This window comes from Desmodus rotundus, chromosome 8, assembly GCF_022682495.2.
Source record: "Desmodus rotundus isolate HL8 chromosome 8, HLdesRot8A.1, whole genome shotgun sequence".
In the NCBI taxonomy this organism is placed as follows: Eukaryota; Metazoa; Chordata; class Mammalia; order Chiroptera; family Phyllostomidae; genus Desmodus; species Desmodus rotundus.
In genome coordinates this window covers 982,527-1,000,114 of record NC_071394.1, presented here as the reverse complement: position 1 = coordinate 1,000,114, position 17,588 = coordinate 982,527, and the positions used below count along the sequence as shown (strand labels likewise).

The following is a 17,588-nucleotide window of genomic DNA, read 5'->3' as shown; positions in this document are numbered from 1 at the left end:
TATTTGTTTTTGCTCTGAGGCAGCCCCTCCTCGTGGCCAACCAAACCCACCCTGGTTCTCCCGATGGACAGGACTCCAACTCTGTTGGGCACGCAATGCGCCAGCTGGAACAACATGGCCCCACCTCCCTGCAGCCAGCTATGGCCCTGTGACAAAGTTCTGGGGGCGTTTTTGCTGTACTCTTCTCCTCCCTGAAACACAGAGCCCAGAGGAGCAACCAGCCTCCACCATGAGGCTGAAGTCACACGGAGACCCAGGCATGGGTGCCCAAGGGGCCACACCCCAGCCTCTGCCTCCAGATGGGGGTCTGGAGCAATAACAAACCTCTTGCTGGCCTGGCCGAGCCACTGCGTGGCATGCAAGCCCAGTGCAGGCAGAGGCGGGTCCTAGCCCGGACTCTCTCGTTTCCCTGCTGGGCCTCTCAGGGGCATGTCTGCCCCGTTTCCCCCCCGACACTCAGCTTTATTTGCTATGTGACTAATGTTAGCCCTTAATCTTGAGTAACCTCCTTCTATGACTTTGTTTTGATTTGGTTAATTGATTTTATGTATATATTTTTAGTGAGAAAATCACCTGAGTTTACAGAATTTCCTTGGGTTTAGTCCATACATACATGAGGTCTGTCCATAAAAAGTCCAGCCGTTGTGAATATAACGGGAATCATTCGTGTGACATCGATGTGACCTGGCAGCCAAGGAGCGTGGACTGGAATGCGCATCGGTGAACAGTGACGACCTCACCATACTGGTCAGTGGGGCAGTAGACACTATTGAGTGAGCGTGTGTGCTGTGTGGCCGTCACATTCAAAGTGACTGAGCGAGTAGAGGAACGAGTCTGCATCAGATTTTGCATTAAGCTTGAACATTCCTCCGTAGGAACTATTGGGATGACTCAGAGGCCGCAGCCATGGGCACCTGGTGACTGGCAGCTTCATCACGACAACGCACCTGCTCCTGCATCACGTCTCTTGCAGAGTTTTTTGAAAAACATCAAATCACCCAGGTGACTCAGCCCCCTACAGCCCAGATTTGCCACCCTGCAACTTGTGGCTTTTCCCAAAACCAAAATCATCTTTGAAAGGGAAGACATTTCAGACCATGGATGAGATTCAGGAAAATATGAGAGGGCAGCTGATGGCGACGGGGAGACCTGTGTGAGGTCCCCAGGTGCCTGCTTTGATGGGGACTGAGGTGTCACTGACCCATGTACAATGTTTCTTGTGTCTTGTATCTTCTTCAATAAATGTCTCTACTTTTTATAACATGGCTAGATACTTTCTGAACAGACCTCTTACAATGTTATTTATGTATTGTTATTAATAAATTATTTTATATAGTGTTATTATATAATGTTATTGACATATTACATAATGTTATGTAAGATTGACTTTCGGGACTTCCGGCCAAGATGGAGGCACACATGGACTCACTGTGCCCCCTCGCACAACCAAATGAAGGACAACAACAAATTTAAAAACAAAAACAACCAGAACTGACAGAAAATTGAACTGTGTGGAAGTCCGAAACCAAGGAGTTAAAGAAACTTTCATCCAGACTGGCAGGAGGGGCGGAGACGGGCAGCCGGGCGGAAAGGACTCGCAGCAAGGCAGCTGCAGGCAGACCCTGTGAGGCAGCGGATTGCGGACCCGGCGGTCCCACATTTGCACGCAGATAAACCGGGAGGGACAACTGCGGAACGAGACATAACACGAAACCCAGGGCTCCAGTGCGGGGAAATAAAGCTTCAAACCTCTGATTGAAAACATCTGTGGGGGTTGAGGCGGCAGCAGAAGAAATTCCCAGCCTCACAGGAGAGTTCGTTGGAGAGACCCACAGGGTCCCAGAACATACACAAGCCCACCAATCCGGGGAATCAGCACCAGCAGGGACCACTTTACTTGTGGGTAGTAGGGGAAGTGACTGAAAACCGGCAGAGAGCGGAGCAAGCGCCATTGCTCCCTCTCAGCCCCTCGCCCACGTACAGAGTCACAGCGCAGCCACTTGGGTTGCCCCACCCTGGTGCACAGCTAAGGCTCCGCCCCCTTTACATAACAGGCGCACCAAGACAAAAAAAATGGCCCAAATGGAAGAACAGATCAAAGCTCCAGAAAAAATACAACTAAGCAATGAAGAGATAGCCAGCCTATCAGATGCACAGTTCAAAACACTGGTAATCAGGAAGCTCACAGAATTGATTGAATATGGTCACAAATTAGATGAAAAAAATGAAGGCTATGCTAAGAGAAATAAAGAAAAATGTACAGGGAACCAACAGTGATGGGAAGGAAACAGGGACTCAAATCAATAGTGTGGACCAGAAGGAAGAAAGAAACATTCAACCAGAACAGAATGAAGAAACAAGAATTCAAAAAAATGAGGAGAGGCTTAGGAACCTCCAGGACATCTTGAAACGTTCCAACATCCGAATCATAGGGGTACCAGAAGGAGAAGAGAAAGAGCAAGAAATTGAAAACTTATTTGAACAAATAATGAAGGAGATCTTCTCCAATCTGGCAAAGGAAATAGACTTCCAGGAAGTCCAGGAAGCTCAGAGAGTCCCAAAGAAGCTGGACCCAAGGAGGAACACACCAAGGCACATCATAATTACATTACCCAAGATGAAACAGAAGGAGAGAATCTTAGAAGCAGCCAAGAGAAAAGGAGACAGTTACCTACAAAGGAGTTCCCATAAGACTGTCAGCTGATTTCTTAAGAGACCTTACAGGCAAGAAGGGGCTGGAAAGAAGTGTTCGAAGTCATGAAAGGCAAGGACCTACATCCAAGATTACTCTATCCAGCAAAGCTATCATTTAGAATGGAAGGGCAGATAAAGTGCTTCTCAGATAAGGTCAAGTTAAAGGAGTTCATCACAAAGCCCATATTATATGAAATGTTAAAGGGACTTATCTAAGAAAAAGAAGATAAAAAATATGAACAGTAAAATGACAGCAAGCTCACGATTATTAACAACCACACCTAAAACAACAAAAGCAAACTAAGCAAACAACTAGAACAGGAACAGAACCACAGAAATGGAGATCACATGGAGGGTTATCAACAGGGGAGTGGGAGGGGGAGAGAGGGGGAAAGGGACAGAGAATAAGTAGCATAAATGGTGGGTGGAAAATAGACAGGGGGAGGGTAAGAATAGTATAGGAAATGGAGAAGCCAAAGAACTTGTATGTACGACCCATGGACATGAACTATAGGGGGGGAATGTGGGTGGGAGGGGATGTGCAGGACGGAGGGGAATAAAGGGGGGGAATGGGACAACTGTAACAGCATAATCAATAAAATATATTTTTTAAAAGATTATTGACTTCCTAGTTGCTTTTTAGGTAATCTGCTTTGTCTTTTAATTTCCTTTTAATTCAAACCTTATTTAGAAATATCTTTTCACTTCAAAATGAAAATGTTTCATTTTGGATGTTTTATGTGGTCAATTTCTGGATATCCTGTCTTTTAAAAAAAGCTCCAGGATCAGATGGCCCTGCAGAGGAAGGTACATAGTTTCCTAAGAGCTGCTCAGCAAAACATCGCCTCCCCCAGGGCTCCGCCACCCTTCCCAGGGGCAGCCCCTTAGTAACCCCTTCAGCTGATGACTTAGCACTGGATTCCACAATTCTGAACAACAAGCTTCAGCTTCTGGAATTTTACTTTCTAATTTAGGACTCATCTGTTGACTTAGCCTCAGGAGGATGAAGGTTCATCATCTTCCACCATCTTCCTCCCCCTCACCCCTCCCCTCCCGATAATCCACTCAGGTTATAATTGTGCCGAGGTCTGAATGCTGGGACGTCTCGATTCCATTGTTACGGCGATGAAAAAGAAACACCCAGCTCAGTCCGGTAACATTCTGGGATTACTTCGGACTTCCTGCACACCATTTCTGTACCCTGGAGTTAAAATCCGTCCTGTTTAGCTGTGGCCCGGCAAGCCGAGGAGCTTAGTTTTTAGGACTGTGCTCTGGGGAAAGGCAGGATCGGGTGTGCACGAGGCCCCAGCACCGGCCCGGCGCCCCACTGTGGCCGGGCAGTGTTGGAGTGGGAGGGCGGTAGGATGAGCCAGGCTGGAACTTTAGAGGAACCTGATAAAAGATCAGTTTCTGCTTCTGCTCTGGTGTCCTGTCGCTACAAAGGGTGTGTGTTCTTGGATGAGGTGAGCCCACAGGACATCTGAGTGAGCTCCAGAGCCACCAGGAACGTAGGGAAGTTAGGAGAGGGACGGGGCGGGGTGGGGGGTGGCGCACGTTGCGGGGGCAACTCCGCACGGAGCGCAGGTTCTGGGACGAGCACAATTCTGGAAGCAGGCCGGTTTTGCGGTCGGTTCTGAAGTAGGTTGTGGACATAACAGGATTCTGGAAGCAGGTTCCGGAGACTGGTTCTGGGCGTGCATACAGCACCCACCGGAGAGGGGCCAGGCCGGAGCCCGCGTCCGCAGCAGGGAGAAGAAAGCGGGCATTGTTTTAGAACTCGCACTGCGCTGGTTCCTTCAAAACCGTTAAAACCCCCATTGTGAGCATTTTTGGACGAGCCTCTTGGAAGGTCCCTGTTGCCGTGGGATGGCGTAGAACTGCGCGGCGGTAACCGTGGAGTCCGCACGGGAGCCGCGTCGAGGGGGTCGGAACTGGCACAGTTCGCGAGTTTCGCGTTATTTTTTCCCTTTTCCACCACCTTGCCGCACACGGAGCGGTCGCCCGCGCATGCGTAGAGCGCGCCCCGCCGCTGCCGCTGGGCTTCAGGCCGGACGGTTGCCAGGGGTGACCGCATACCCCTGGGACTTCTCGGGTGGGTGGGCGGGGCCTGGACTCCGGGGGCTACCACCCTCGCTCTCTGATTGATCGAGACTGCTGTCCGTCGGAGCCGCCGCTGTCGCCGACTGGGCAGAGGAAAGTTTCGCACGCTCGGCTCGGGGCGCCACGCCCCTCCCCCCTGCCGGTCTTGCCACCCGGGACAGGAGGACAGTTCAGGACCCGGCGCGGAGCCCGGGAGGGGCCTGTGCGGGCTTCGGCTTCCAGGCGGGCGCGCCCGAGAGGTGGGCTGCGATGATCCCGGAGGAGAAACAAGACGGCCCGAGCGCCAGAGAGGAGAGCACCCGGCTGCAGGCGGCCGGCAGCGTCTGCAAGGTGGGCGCTACCGCGGGGCTGGGGGGCGCCGGGTGAAGGGCTCCCGGAGCCGGCGAGCACGCAGGGCAGCGTATCCGGCGCTGCGTCTCCCATCTGAGGGCAATGCAAGTCTCGCAGGCGGCCGCCTCCCACACCTCGCTCTCCCCAAGATGGCAAGCTAGGCGTTCCGCTGGGGAAATTGAGGCCAGTGGCGGGTCAGAACCCGCGATGTTTGCCTGCGCTGGCTCCTCTCATGCCTATTCGCGGTCACGTGCAGGGAAGAGGCAGGAAGCCCCTCCTGTGTGGCTCAGGAATCGGGGGAGCGCAATTCAGTTTACTGTTTTCTGGACGCTCTGGGCTCCCTTCTCTGGCAGGTGTTGGGCAGGTGACAGCCGGGGCCCTAGGGAATGTTCTTGGGCTAGTTATTCCACTTCTCCTAAAACCTCCCTCTCCCCAGGGCTGTGTGGCTTTGCCCTGGGCACCCAGCTCTGTCATTGGTGATACTTTGAGATGCAGGTGGCTGAAGCCTCCCAGATACAGGAAATAGTTGGAGGATTTCACAGCTGCGGAGTTCGTCCTTTCATCACCACCCCTCTCCCGCACATCCGCCCCCTGTGAACTCCTACTCCCTAACACCACCTCCCCCCCCCCCCCCGCCCCCGGGCCCTGACTGTGGACTGTGGACCATTTCCAGGAGTACTGGGAAGCTCTGGGAGGCCCCGGGAGAGGGTAGAGACCTGCCAAGTCTGTGTCTGGGGAAGAGGGGGCGCTCTGGCTGACTTGCTGTGTGGCCCAGAAGCTGAGTGTCCCCTGGGGTCAGCTCGATGCTGCCCCGTGTACATGCCAAGAGCTGGGCTTCCATGCCTCAAGGCCATTTAGTCTGGTGCCACCAAGCAGAAGTGGCACCTGCACCTGCGATAATGCCTTGCCCCCCTTCCATCCCCCATGTCAGGCTGCACAGTGGACCCAGCTGCTCTGTTCAGTTATTTGGGGGGTGGGGCAGGCCTCCCAGGGAGGACAAGGGCTCCAAGTTCCTGGCCACTAGATGCTGACCAGACCCCTGGAGGGGCAGGCTCCTCCCTCCTCGCCCCCAAGGGATGTCAAGTGCTACAGCAACTGTGGGAGAACCCCAGCCAGTGGTCCCACGGCATGGGCGCTAGAGAGAGGAGGCCCATCACCGGCCCTTTGTGAACTCATTTCCTTGCAGAGTGGGCTGGCCAGCAGTGGCCTTTGGAGAGAGCGTGTGTTGTTTTGGACAGAATGTCTAGGAGGTCGCTCACCCAAGATGCTCCGGAGGGCTCGGTGGACACTTCCAGACTCTCTGTCCCACTGCCACCTGGGAAGGGGGCAGACACTGTTTCCAGCCTTCTTTCTGGGATGACCCAGCAGTCGGAGTGTTCTGGCTTGTGTCCCAACAGGGAGACCCTGGGCTGGGAGCGGCAGGTGGGGTGTGGCCCGCAGCCCAGCCCAGCCCTGAGTACACTGTGCAAACCCTTGCACCCCGCTTGGTTATGTGGCCCGGTGGTTCTCGCCCCCTGGGAAGTCTAGCCAACTCCTCCCTGCCACAGGGCTGGAGGGAGAGGCTAACCCCACACTGGTTATGATGTCCAGAGTCAGGACGAGCCAGTCAGCCGTTCTCATGAAAGCCACTCCTGGGTCTGCGGCCCCTGTGGACCAGTATGGGTGGTGTCTCTGCCCCAGAAGTGCTGAGAGCGGGTGTCCAGAGGGCACCTGGCCCTGACCCTGGCCCTGGTTGGGGGAGTGTTGACCAGCACCAGGTAGGGGCCCACTGAAGAGCAGCCCGGCCCTGCCCAGTTAGCAGGGGCCCTGGGGGTGGGGCTGCCTGAGGTGGCTCAGGGACTGCCAGTGTGGTGTGAGCCTCAGCCAGAGCGCGGTAGGGGTCGCTCAGCTGGCCTCAGTGGCCTGATCTGTGGTCTGTCTAGTCTGTGGGTGGTTCAGCCACCGTGTCCTGGCAGCAGCACCCACTGGGCTCTGTCCCCCTAACAATGTTTGGTGGGTGGGAGATGTGGAGGGTGGGGAGTGCATGGCTTCATGCTCCTGGGGCGTCCAGTTCTTCTGTGTTCATAGGAGGTCCCTGAGGCGGGTGGGCGTCAGCAGGCAGAGCCAAGGGCTCTGGGAGGAGGAGGCTGGTCTACAGGCCAGGGAGCCTCTCCCTGGGAACTGATGGAGGCAGGGGAGCCTGGGGAGGGTGTGGGCCCTTGCTGTTTGTTTCTGGCCCATGTTGGTGTAACTGTCTCCCCACGTGCTCCCTCTGGCCACCGCCCACACCGTTTCCTCCTGGGCTGCAGGGGGCCATGGGCCTCAAGCTTCCGGGCAGCCAGAGCTTCCAGGCCTGTCCCGTCAGGGCTGCAGCAGCGAGGGGTGCGGGGTCGCTTCTCTGTTCCCCACCTTTCCCACCCTGAGCTGGGTTTCCGGATGGGGCGAATGTCGATTGCTTGGCACCTGTGTCCTCCCTGCTGGCAGATCCCTTCACCACCAGCCCCGGCTCAGCCAGGGTGGACAAGCATGAGCAGAGCTTTGGGGTACGTCCAGCAGGGCCCGGACTTTGGTGGAATGCTCCCACACCTCCGTGTTCAGGCCACGGTGGCCGGCCTGGCCTGGTGGGAGCGTTAGGGTCAAGGCCACATGGGGTGCTGCAGATCTCAGAGAGGACGCGCCTCCAAGGCTGGGGCTCTCCCACTCCCAACACGTTGCTCCAGGAGCACGCAACCCCACAGACCAAGTGAACCATGTTGGTGAGGACAGTGCTGCTGAGCCCCAGCCTCTGCCCCACACTGGGCACCCCCAACCCAGGCAACCAGCCGTGGCTGCTCACCCAGAGCTCTTGGAACCTGCTGGAAGTTTGCATTCGGACCTTCTGAAGGAGAGGGATGCAGCTGCGGCTCTGGCTGCTGCTCCCTCCCTGGATTCTCAGGCCTCATCCAGCACAGAGGGGCGGTTGTGGGGGATGCTGCGGAGAAGAGGCATGGGCCAGCAGGAAGACACAGCCAGCAGCGCTCTGGAGAGAAGAGAGCTGTGTTCATCTCATTCCCTGCTGGTGCCACTGTGAGACCAGCCCCCCACCATCTACAGATGAGGGTCTGCCCAGGGTCCCCCGGCAGGGTGTCACCCACCACCGCTTTTTCCCCTGGGGTTCAGTGTGGGACGTGTCCCCTCTCCGCAGTTATCTAAGGACCACTGGCAGCCTCCTGACCTTCAAGTGCCAGAAGAGTGCTTCCTTCTCCAAGAAGTCTTCCCTGATTGACCTCTGTTGAGAACTCTGGAGTCCGACACGTTGGAGTGTAAACCAAGGGGGTGTGTGCCAGCAGCAGCCTTCTCTGTGAGGCTGTCTTTAGGGAGCTCCCTTCAAGTGCTGCAGCAGGCAAGAGCCCCCAGGAGTTCTGAGACAGCCTGTGTGTGACACTGGGGGGTGCACCCATGAAAATAAGCCACACCCCTCAGATAAGGGGAAGACAGGAGGTGCTGCAGGGAGCCCGGGGTCTGCGCCGCGTGGATAAGACCTCCCTCTGACCTGTGCTGTGGGGCGGCGTTCTGGGGGGCGCTGTGTCTTCACCCTGCTGGCGGGGCTCGAGTGAATGCCCAGATGGACGTTGACCAGGGAAGGCGATTCTGAGAAGTCCTTCCTGTTTCCTGGACTGGTGACTGACTGTGACAGGGGGCCGGAAATGGCTAATGGCTACGGGGAGGTGCGGTGGCCACGGCAGTCACCAGTGGGTCCCACGGAGGCCCTGAAAGCCTTTCAGGGTCCCACTCCCCTCACCTGCCCCAATGGAAGGCTCTGGCCCCCACCCCCCGGCTGCAGCAGCTCCCCCTGCACAGTGAGCGAGGAGCCCACAAAGGCACAGCTCCAATCTGCCTCCAGGCGCTTTGCCTGGGGACCCACACATGGGCGGGCTGGCCCAGTGGCCCGGTGCAGTGAGGGGCTGCTGCCAAGGCCAGCAGGGGGCAGTCAGGAGCCTGACCTGCTGCGTGTGAGCCCAGCGACCTGGGCCTGTGGTTTGGGTATTTGCAAAAGAGTCCCCTCCAGTCATCTGCCGGCTGGGACAGAGCCCGGCAACAGGGTCAGCATGGGCGCGGCGCCCCGTGGAGGGGTGGGCCCAAGAGCCAGACTCCAACAACCTGCAGGCCTGCATTGCCGCCCCCAGCGCCCACCCTCCCGGCCTAATGGCGTGCTAGGGCACTGTGTAGGCAGGGTGGGCTGTGGGGGCTCTGGAACAAAATTCCAAAGTACAGACAGATGTGTGTGAGCAGTTGGCCACTGCCTGCCTGGGGCTCCCAGACCCAGCTAGGTATCCAGGCTGGGCTGAGACCCAGAGCCCCGTCGCACTGCCCCAGGCCCCACAGAATCAACCAAGCTTCTTCCTGGGGCCCCGGGCCCAGCTATGTCCCATACCCACCACATCTCTCTTGGCCCACTGCCCTTCTTCCTGGGGTCCCCCTCTGAGCCCAGGCTCCATGCTCATCCACCCCATTCCCCACAGGCAAGAGATCCCTGGCCCAGCCTCAGGGCTGCTGTGCAATTGTGAGCTGCTGACGGGCAGCCAGCCTGTGACCTGTGGCTTCTCCGCAGGGCAGTGACACCCTGGCGCAGACCCAGCACAGCCACCTGCAGAGCCGCAGGGCCCGTATCCACCAGCAGATCAGCAAGGAGCTACGGATGAGGGCGGGTGCTGAGAACCTCTACAGGTGAGCGCTGGCCACCTGGGACCCTCCAGAGGGCAGTGCTGCCCTCCCGAGGTCCCCCCACCCCGAGCCAGGCCCATGCTAGGTAATGAGGCAGGGCGGTGACCCAGGCAGTGCCTGGTCTCGTGGGCAGGTCTGGGCCAGGGATGCCCAAGCAGGTGACCGTGGCCAGTGTGGGCTGCCGGGACTCGGGGCAGGCCTCCCACCAAGGTCGGGTGGCCACGCCGCTCAGCCAAGGCCTTCACCACCCACCCAGGCCCCCAGCTTGGTGGATCTCTGGCAGGGGCCAGCTCAGGGCTGGCCGAGGTCCATGCTGGGCTGGAGTGGGCCTGGAGGGGCCTTTCTGCTCGCAGGCAATGGGGGAGCCTCTGATAAGCCTGTGGTGACCAGTGGCGGCTTCTCAGAAGAGGCACTGTTTAGGCTGAGCTCTGGCAGGTGACCGGTGTCCCACAGTTGGGGCCCCGGGGGAGGCCCCTCCCCCTCAGAGCATGAGAGCTGCTCTGGCTTCACACACGCACCTGCCTGCTCCGGTGCTGTGGGTGGTAGCCCGATGGTGACGGCTCCGGGGTGGGGCTCTGCTGGGCCCGAGGGGCCCCTCCTCCTTAGCAGCCTGGCCTCTCTGTCCACCCCATCCGTGCCCCAAGCTGGGCACCGAGATGGGGGGCACAGAGGGTCGAACCCCACCCGTCCAGGGAAGTGGGCTTGGAGTGTCTGTGGAGGGCGTGCCTGTGTCCCGGGGGAGGCCACTGTGTCCCAAAGTCCTGGGCCAGAGTCTGGACGAGCATGCAGGAGGAGGGGAGGGCACCTCATGGGCCCCAGGCCCCACTGCTGCCCCCCCAGGAGGGGACTCTGGAGCCCAGGCTGGGCGGGGCTGCGGCTGGCCTGAGGGGGGCGTGAGGGGTGTCCACCTGCAGGGCTGGCGCTTCACCGCAGCCTGGCCTCCCCAGAGCCACCAGCAACACCCGGGTCAGGGAGACGGTGGCCCTGGAGCTGAGCTACGTCAACTGCAGCCTGCAGCTGCTGAAGGAGGAGCTGGAGGAACTCAACTGCAGTGTGGACGCAGAGGGGCCTGGGAGGTGCGTGCACGTGTGGAGGCGGCGTGTGACCCAGGGCGGCGCCTGTGTGGCGTGTGTGGGTGTGCAAGGGAGCGTCTCAGGGAGAGGTGTGTCCTGTGTAGCGGGAACAGTAGGGGTGCACTGCGTGTCCTCCAGGGGAAGCAGGGTGCAGCCTCAGAGCCCACACCTGATGCTTCTGGTTCCAGGGCAGGAGCCACTGCCCCCATGATCCCCCTGGGGCTGAAGGACACCAAGGAGCTGGACTGGTCTGCAGCCCTGACGGTGAGTGCGTGCAGGCCTGCGAGCCCGGGGCCCGGGGCCTGTCCCTGCCCTGGGGCCTGCAGGGTCTTGGGGGCTTCCTGGCCTAGCCACCTCATTGAGCAGATGGGGAAACTGAGGCCCTGAGGGAGGGAGGGTCTGACCTGCGGGCGCCCAGCCTCCCAGGCTATAGGGATTCTGACTGGGTGGGCTTTGGAATGGCTGCGGCAGAGCTGGTCATCCTGCTAGAGGCCCCAGGATGGCCGCAGGGCCCCCTGATTCTTGCTCTGAGGGTCCCACTGGCTGGGGGCCACCCCTGCAGTCAGCCTGTGCTGTGAAAACCCACTGGTTCCCCCAGTCCTCACCAGGAGCCAGGGTGCCTCAGGCCGGCTGGCCACTGCTCCGCAGGCCCAGGTCAAAGGTGCCTTGGGGTCCCCTCTGTCGGGGGCACATGGCACCTGCCCGTGGGGACTAATAAGGGACCTCAAGTAGAAACAGCATCGAGTCTCTGGGCGCACATCTGCGGCAATGGGGGTCCTCCTGGCCGGAGGTGAGGCCCACATCAGCCCTTCGCAGGGGCCTGGGCCTCCCCTTACCCCCAGGGCTCTTCCTCACCTCAGGCTGGGAGTCCCCAGCGAAGGCCAGTGCTTGCCCCTCCCCCACCAGGAGCTGATCTCTCGGCACTTTGGAGAGGATGGCACCTCCTATGAGGCGGAAATCAGGGAGCTGGCCGACCTGCGGCAGGTGGGTAGGCCCGCCCCTCCCACAGGGAGACCGGCACGCCCAGTTCACAGACAAGGCTCAGCCTCAGCCGGTGACAGCAAAACGAAGCTCAGAGTAGATGTTTACAATGCAGGAGTCACCCCCTTGGGGCAGCTCCAGGGACAGCGGGGACGCAGGCAGGCCAGCACCCAGGATGCGATGGGTCTGTAGGAGTGGCTGCTCTGTGCTGGTCCCCTCCTCAGGGACCCTGCCTCCCCACTCATGCCCGGATGGTCTTCTGGGGCCTGTGCACGGCCCGCCCGGGAAGAGCAGGTGTGCCCCAGTGGGACCCTGGCCGCCCCGCGGGACTGTGATGCCCCAGGAGGTTCCCAGGGCAGTGTGCATGCAGTGGGTCCGGCCGGACCGGGCCCAGCCGGCTCCTGCCCCGCAGGCTATACGGACCCCCAGCCGGAGCGAGTCGGGCCTGGAGCTGCTTGCGGCGTACTACAACCAGCTCTGCCTTCTGGACGCACGCTTTGTCACTCCCACCCGGAGCCTGGGGCTGCTCTTCCACTGGTAGGGCTGGCGGGGTGCCCTGGGGCCTCCCCAGCCTGCGTCCCCTTCTGAGCCCTCCATGTGTGGTCACAGAGCCCCGCCCCGCCTGACCCAACCCTGCAGGTACGACTCACTCACAGGTGTCCCAGCCCAGCAGCGGGCCCTGGCCTTCGAGAAAGGCAGCGTGCTCTTCAACATCGGGGCCCTGCACACCCAGATCGGGGCGCGCCAGGACCGCTCCTGCGCCGAGGGCGCCGGCCGTGCAGCGGAGGCCTTCCAGAGGGCCGCTGGTGAGGGCACCCCGACCCAGGACCCACAGCCACAGCCAGCATGCCGGCTGTCCTCCTGGGCCCGAGCTGGGGGTGGGCAGGACGGCAGCCCCGTGGCACCGCTGTGAGCGCCCCCTTCACAGGGGCCTTCCGCCTCCTGAGGGACAAATTCTCCCACGCCCCGAGCCCTGACATGAGCCCCGCCTGGCTCTCCACGCTGGAGCAACTCATGGTGGCCCAGGCCCAGGAGTGTGTCTTCGAGGGCCTCTCGCTGCCGGGCCCCGCGGTGCCCCATGACTGCATGGCCCAGCTGCACCTGGCTCAGGAGGCCGCCCAGGTGAGGGTAGGGAGCCCCTGTCCCCAGGAGACCTGTGCGGGCATCCTGTAGTGGCTGTGTCTCCTGTGTGTTCCCAAGGCCAGGGTGTCTCCTGGTCCCTGGGGGACTGGTCAGGACCCCAGGTCCCGAGTTCCTGTCTCGGGGACAGCGCTAGTCAGAGCAGGACCTGGGGGTGCAGACTCAGAGCCTGGCTCAGCCCGGGGCCAGGGCTGCTGGGACCCTGGCCAGGGCAGGGGAGGCCAGGCCCCAGGGTGGGAAAGGCGGGGCTGAGGCTGCTGGGCGGGGCCTGGTTGGACTCGTCAAGGAGTCCCCCAAAGGTCCGTCTGTCCTGCCCTGTCACCTACAGGTGGCAGCCGAGTACGAACAGGCGCACCGGACCATGGCCCAGCCCCCAGTCCAAGACTATGTGCCCTTCGCCTGGACCACCCTGGTGCGCGTCAAGGCAGAGCACTTCCGTGCCCTGGCCCACTACCACGCAGCCACAGCGCTCTGCCACGGCTCCCGTGAGTGCCCTGCCCCAGAGCCTGGGGGCCGGCAGAGGCCTGGGGGGGGAGGGCGTGGCTCACGCGGCCCTCTCTGCCCCCAGCAGCTGAGGCGGAGCTCCTGGCGCTGGAGCAGGCCTTTGTGGGGCCCCCAGCCCCATCGGAGCCCCGGCACCCCACACTGGCCCAGGAGCCCGAGGAGCGCAGGAAGCTCGGTGAGACAGCCTCCTAGGGGTAGGGGCTCATAGCCCTCCCCACCGCATCATTCAGAAGTCGCCCCTGCTGGCACACCCAGTGAATCAAAGCTGGTGGGAGGAGTAGCCGACCCACCTCCTGGAGGTCCCCAACCTGGGGTGGTGCCCAGAGCAGGGCCCCGGCAGGTGGGGGCCCACCTGGGAGGCTTGCGCTGGCCCAGTCTTTCGGCCCTGCAGCTCCTGCTGGACCTCCTCTCAGGATGAACCCAGAAGCCATCACCTGCCCTCCTCCTGTCACATCTGGGCCAGGGAGGGGGTGCTGTGTATGACGTGCATGTGCTGGCCGTGTCCCGTGCAGGCAAGGCCCACCTGAAGCGCGCCATCCTGGGGCAGGAGGAGGCGCTGCGGCTGCACGGCGTGTGCCGCGCCCTACGCAGGGTGGACCTGCTGCAGGCCGTGCTGGGCCAGGCGCTGCAGCGCTCGCTGACCAAGTACTCGGAGCTGGACCTCGAGGACGACTTCTTCGAGGCCACCGAGGCCCCTGACATCCAGCGTGAGCAGCCAGGCCCCTTGGGACGGGCATGTCCTGGGCGTGGGTGGTGGGCAGCGGAGACCCCCCCTCTGCAGCTGTGGGTACAGATGCCAGCACCTTCCACACCCACAGGGTTTTGAGCCCAAAGAAGGGGCAAGGTGCTTGGGGGCCCCCCTTGTTGCAGTCCCCTTGCTCTGTGTCCCCCTCCCTGCACCTGATTTGTGCCCCATGGGGAGCTATGGCCTGGGAGACAGATGCCCCCAGGCAAGGACCCCCTGGGGCTCCTCCACTAAGTGGGGGGCAGCCAGGTCCTGGATGTCCAAGAGGGACCAGTGTCACCCACTCTGCTGTGGCTGAACCGCATCCAGCGGTGTCCCAGGGGCCTGGGGACCAGGGAGCCTTGGGCTCAGTTCTGCCCCTGCTCCCCTTTGCTGTCCAGCTAGGACGCACCGCAGGCCAGAGGTCAGGGCCCCCAGCTTCTCCCGGGTGAAGGTGGCTGACATCTTCCACCGGCTGGTGAGCACCCATCCCTTGTCACTGCCCTGGCGAGGCCCCCACGCGGGCTCAGCACAGCAGCGATCCAGCCCCGCCTGGCTCCTCGTGGGTCTCTGCCTCAGGATGCAGAAGTTGGGGTGGGGGTGTCACAGGCTGGGGCTCCTCCAAGAGAGCCACCCAGCCAGGCCTCTGAGCCGTGACGCCCCCCAGGGGCCCCTGTCCGTGTTCTCAGTCAAGAACCGCTGGCGGCTGGTGGGGCCTGTCCATGTGACCCGAGGAGAGGGCGGCTTCGGCTTCACGCTGCGGGGAGACTCCCCCGTGCTCATCGCTGCTGTCATTCCTGGGGGCCACGCTGCGGTAGGGCCCCGCCCTGGGCCGACTGGGGGCGGCTTGTGTGGAGGGAGAAGACTGGGCTGTGGCCAGGGCAGGGACTCCACCTGGGACTCAAGCCCGGACTGTCCCCACGTCCCTGCAGGCGGCTGGTCTGCAGGAGGGTGACTACATCGTGTCTGTGAACGGGCAGCCGTGCAAGTGGTGGAAGCATGCCGAGGTGGTGGCCCAGCTGAAGGGTGTGGGCGCCGAGGGCGTGAGCCTGCAGGTGGTGACCTTGCTGCCCAGCGCCGAGCTGCCCAGCACAGTAAGCCCTGGGGCTGGGAGGATGTCCCCACACCCTTGTCCCCCCGGCCCTGGTCCTCCAGGCCCCAGACATCTGCTGAGGCTGCCAGGGCCTTGAAAAGAGGCTGGCATACCAGTCCCCCACCCCGGGGTGGCCTGGGCAGAGGCCACCTGTGCCACAGCCTCCACCTGGCAGTGAGCCCCTGCTCTGGATGCGGCCCCAGCCCATCCCCCTGTGAGCCCGCATCCCTGGACACCCCCCGGGCAGAGGTGCTGCAGCTCTGCCCCTCAGCTTTCACCCACCCCAGCACGGCACACCTGTGGGGACCCCACTGTGGGGCTGTCCTCACCTGAACCCCCGGCCTTCCCCCAACACACCTCTGCCTCCTCTGTCACGCCCACCAGGCCGGCCACAGGCCGGCCGAGCCAGGGCTGCCAACCTCTGCCTGTCTCTGTCCCTACTGCAGGGGGACCGCCGGCCAGCCCTGCGGGGGCTTCTAAGGAGCCAGAAGGAGTGTAGCTGGGAGACACCAGCACCTTCGAGGGCCAGTCCCAGGCCCCTCCTCGGATGGAGCCGCAAGGCCCAGCGGGGCCAGCCTGGAGGGAGGCTGTGCCCGGCCCCTCATCCCCACGCTACGGCACCCTCACTCTCCAGCTGCCCTGGGAGGCAGTGACGGGGGGGGGCTCCCCATACTGCTCGGCCCCAGCGCCATCTCCAGTTGGCTGGCAGCAGGGCCCCCTCATGTCCTCCACCCAGAGAATCTTCAGGCCAGTCTGCTGCCCAGCCCAGTGCCCAAGCTGCTCATTAAAGTGTCAGATGAGGAGTGTCTGAGCCCAGTGCTGGGAACCAGGTTCTGCGCTCACGCAGGGAAGGTCACCGTGACTCTGGACACTGAGTCCAGGGGCTAGAAGGCTGCCTCTGGGCCACCCTGTCCCAAGAAGGGCTGCTTCCCAGGGGGGGTGGGGGTGTCCAGTTGTTTGTCTTGGAGCTTGAAGCAGCCACCCCCGAGAGCGGGGGGTGGGGTGGGGGCAGCAGTGGGTCCCTGCAGCCTGAACCTTCCCTCCCCTGTCTGGCCCACAGTGACACCTGCCAGGCACCCCTCCCCCAGCCCACCCAGCACCCCACAGCCCGGACAGGGCTCGGCTCCCTCCCTGGCCTTCCAGCCACCTTCTTGCCCTGTCCCGACCTTCACACAGCAACCCAGGCAGGGCCCCAGCCAAAGTCCACTCTGCAGCACCTGTCACTGTCCCCCTCCCTGCTTCTACTCTCCCAGTCCCGTCCCCCTGACCTCACACCAGCCCCACCTCTGCTTCGGAGTGTCTCCCTCCCCCCAGCCCCTCTCAGCCCCTGTCCCACCCTCCCCCTGGCTCCGCCCAACCCACAGCCCATTTGGGATGCCCAGGCCACTGCCCCACCTTGAACCTGCCTGGAGGCCCTCATCCCCCCAGGCCCGGAGCCATCACCGAGAGGTACCTCCAACCTGCCCTGGCCCCTTTGGGCTCCATGCTCACCCCACCCATGATCCCGGCTAGGCTCCCCAGATTGTGAGGCCTCAGTGTCTTGGAGCTGCACAAACAAAGTGGCCAGGGGGTGGGGGTTGGTGGCGTTGCCCCAAAGGCCATCAGCGGGCAAACTGCCCCGGGTCGCTCAGAACATGGGCCCAAAGGGAGGGGTGGCAGGCTGGGGAGAAGACCACTGGCCCGAAGATCTGCAGGTTGGGGTTGAGGGTCCGAGCTGGTCAGAGGTCACTGTGGCCACCAGGGGGCAGCCGCTGCCCATGCAATTGGCCGCAGGAGGTGGGATCTTGGGCAGGGGAGGGTTTGGGGCAGGCAGGCAGCAGAAGACCCAGCCCTTCCTTCCTGCCTCCTCCCTCCAGAGGCTTAGTCTCTTGGTGCGGTCCCCAGACTAGAACAGCCCATGGGGCTTGGCCCCTTGGTCCACCACCACTCTCCTGCATTCAAGCTGCTGTCGGGGTGGAGGGTGGGGTGGGCATGGGTGAGTGGATGCAGCCGTGTTCCTCATAGCCCACCTGCCTCTCCTGGGAGAATGCCCCTCTCAGCAGAACCAGCCAAGGTCACCCCAGCACGTATTAATTTGGTTAATAAAACTGTGCATCAAGGAGGCCATTACCTGCTAATCAGGGATGACAGGGCTGACAGGAGAACTCAGTGGCTCCCCGGCCGCCTGCAGCCCCTCTGGGCCCAGGAGCACTGGGCCCTGGGGAGAGCTGGGGCTCAGCAGCTGCCTCCAGCCTCTCTGTTGCTCAAGGCAGGAGACACCCTTCCC

At 61.7% G+C, this 17,588-nt stretch overlaps 1 protein-coding gene across 5 annotated transcripts; it reads left to right on the top strand.

Moving 5' to 3' along the window:
- Positions 1-4,908: 4,908 nt before the first annotated feature.
- Positions 4,909-16,130, top strand: RHPN1 (rhophilin Rho GTPase binding protein 1). 5 transcript variants are annotated; one of them, XM_071222197.1, is made up of 15 exons: positions 4,909-5,124; positions 9,695-9,810; positions 10,764-10,883; positions 11,069-11,144; positions 11,787-11,864; positions 12,274-12,398; positions 12,501-12,667; positions 12,790-12,983; positions 13,330-13,486; positions 13,570-13,680; positions 14,018-14,212; positions 14,631-14,707; positions 14,897-15,043; positions 15,162-15,323; positions 15,769-16,130. In XM_071222197.1, exons 1-15 carry the CDS (start codon positions 5,044-5,046, stop codon positions 15,973-15,975), a joined length of 2,013 nt encoding a protein of 670 aa, XP_071078298.1. In that variant the 5' UTR covers positions 4,909-5,043; the 3' UTR covers positions 15,976-16,130. The 5 variants fall into 5 exon arrangements, with proteins under 5 accessions (XP_071078298.1, XP_071078299.1, XP_071078297.1 ...); XM_071222198.1 differs by having other exon boundaries at positions 4,910-5,124; positions 10,818-10,883; XM_071222196.1 differs by having other exon boundaries at positions 4,910-5,124; positions 10,755-10,883; positions 13,573-13,680.
- Positions 16,131-17,588: the final 1,458 nt, after the last annotated feature.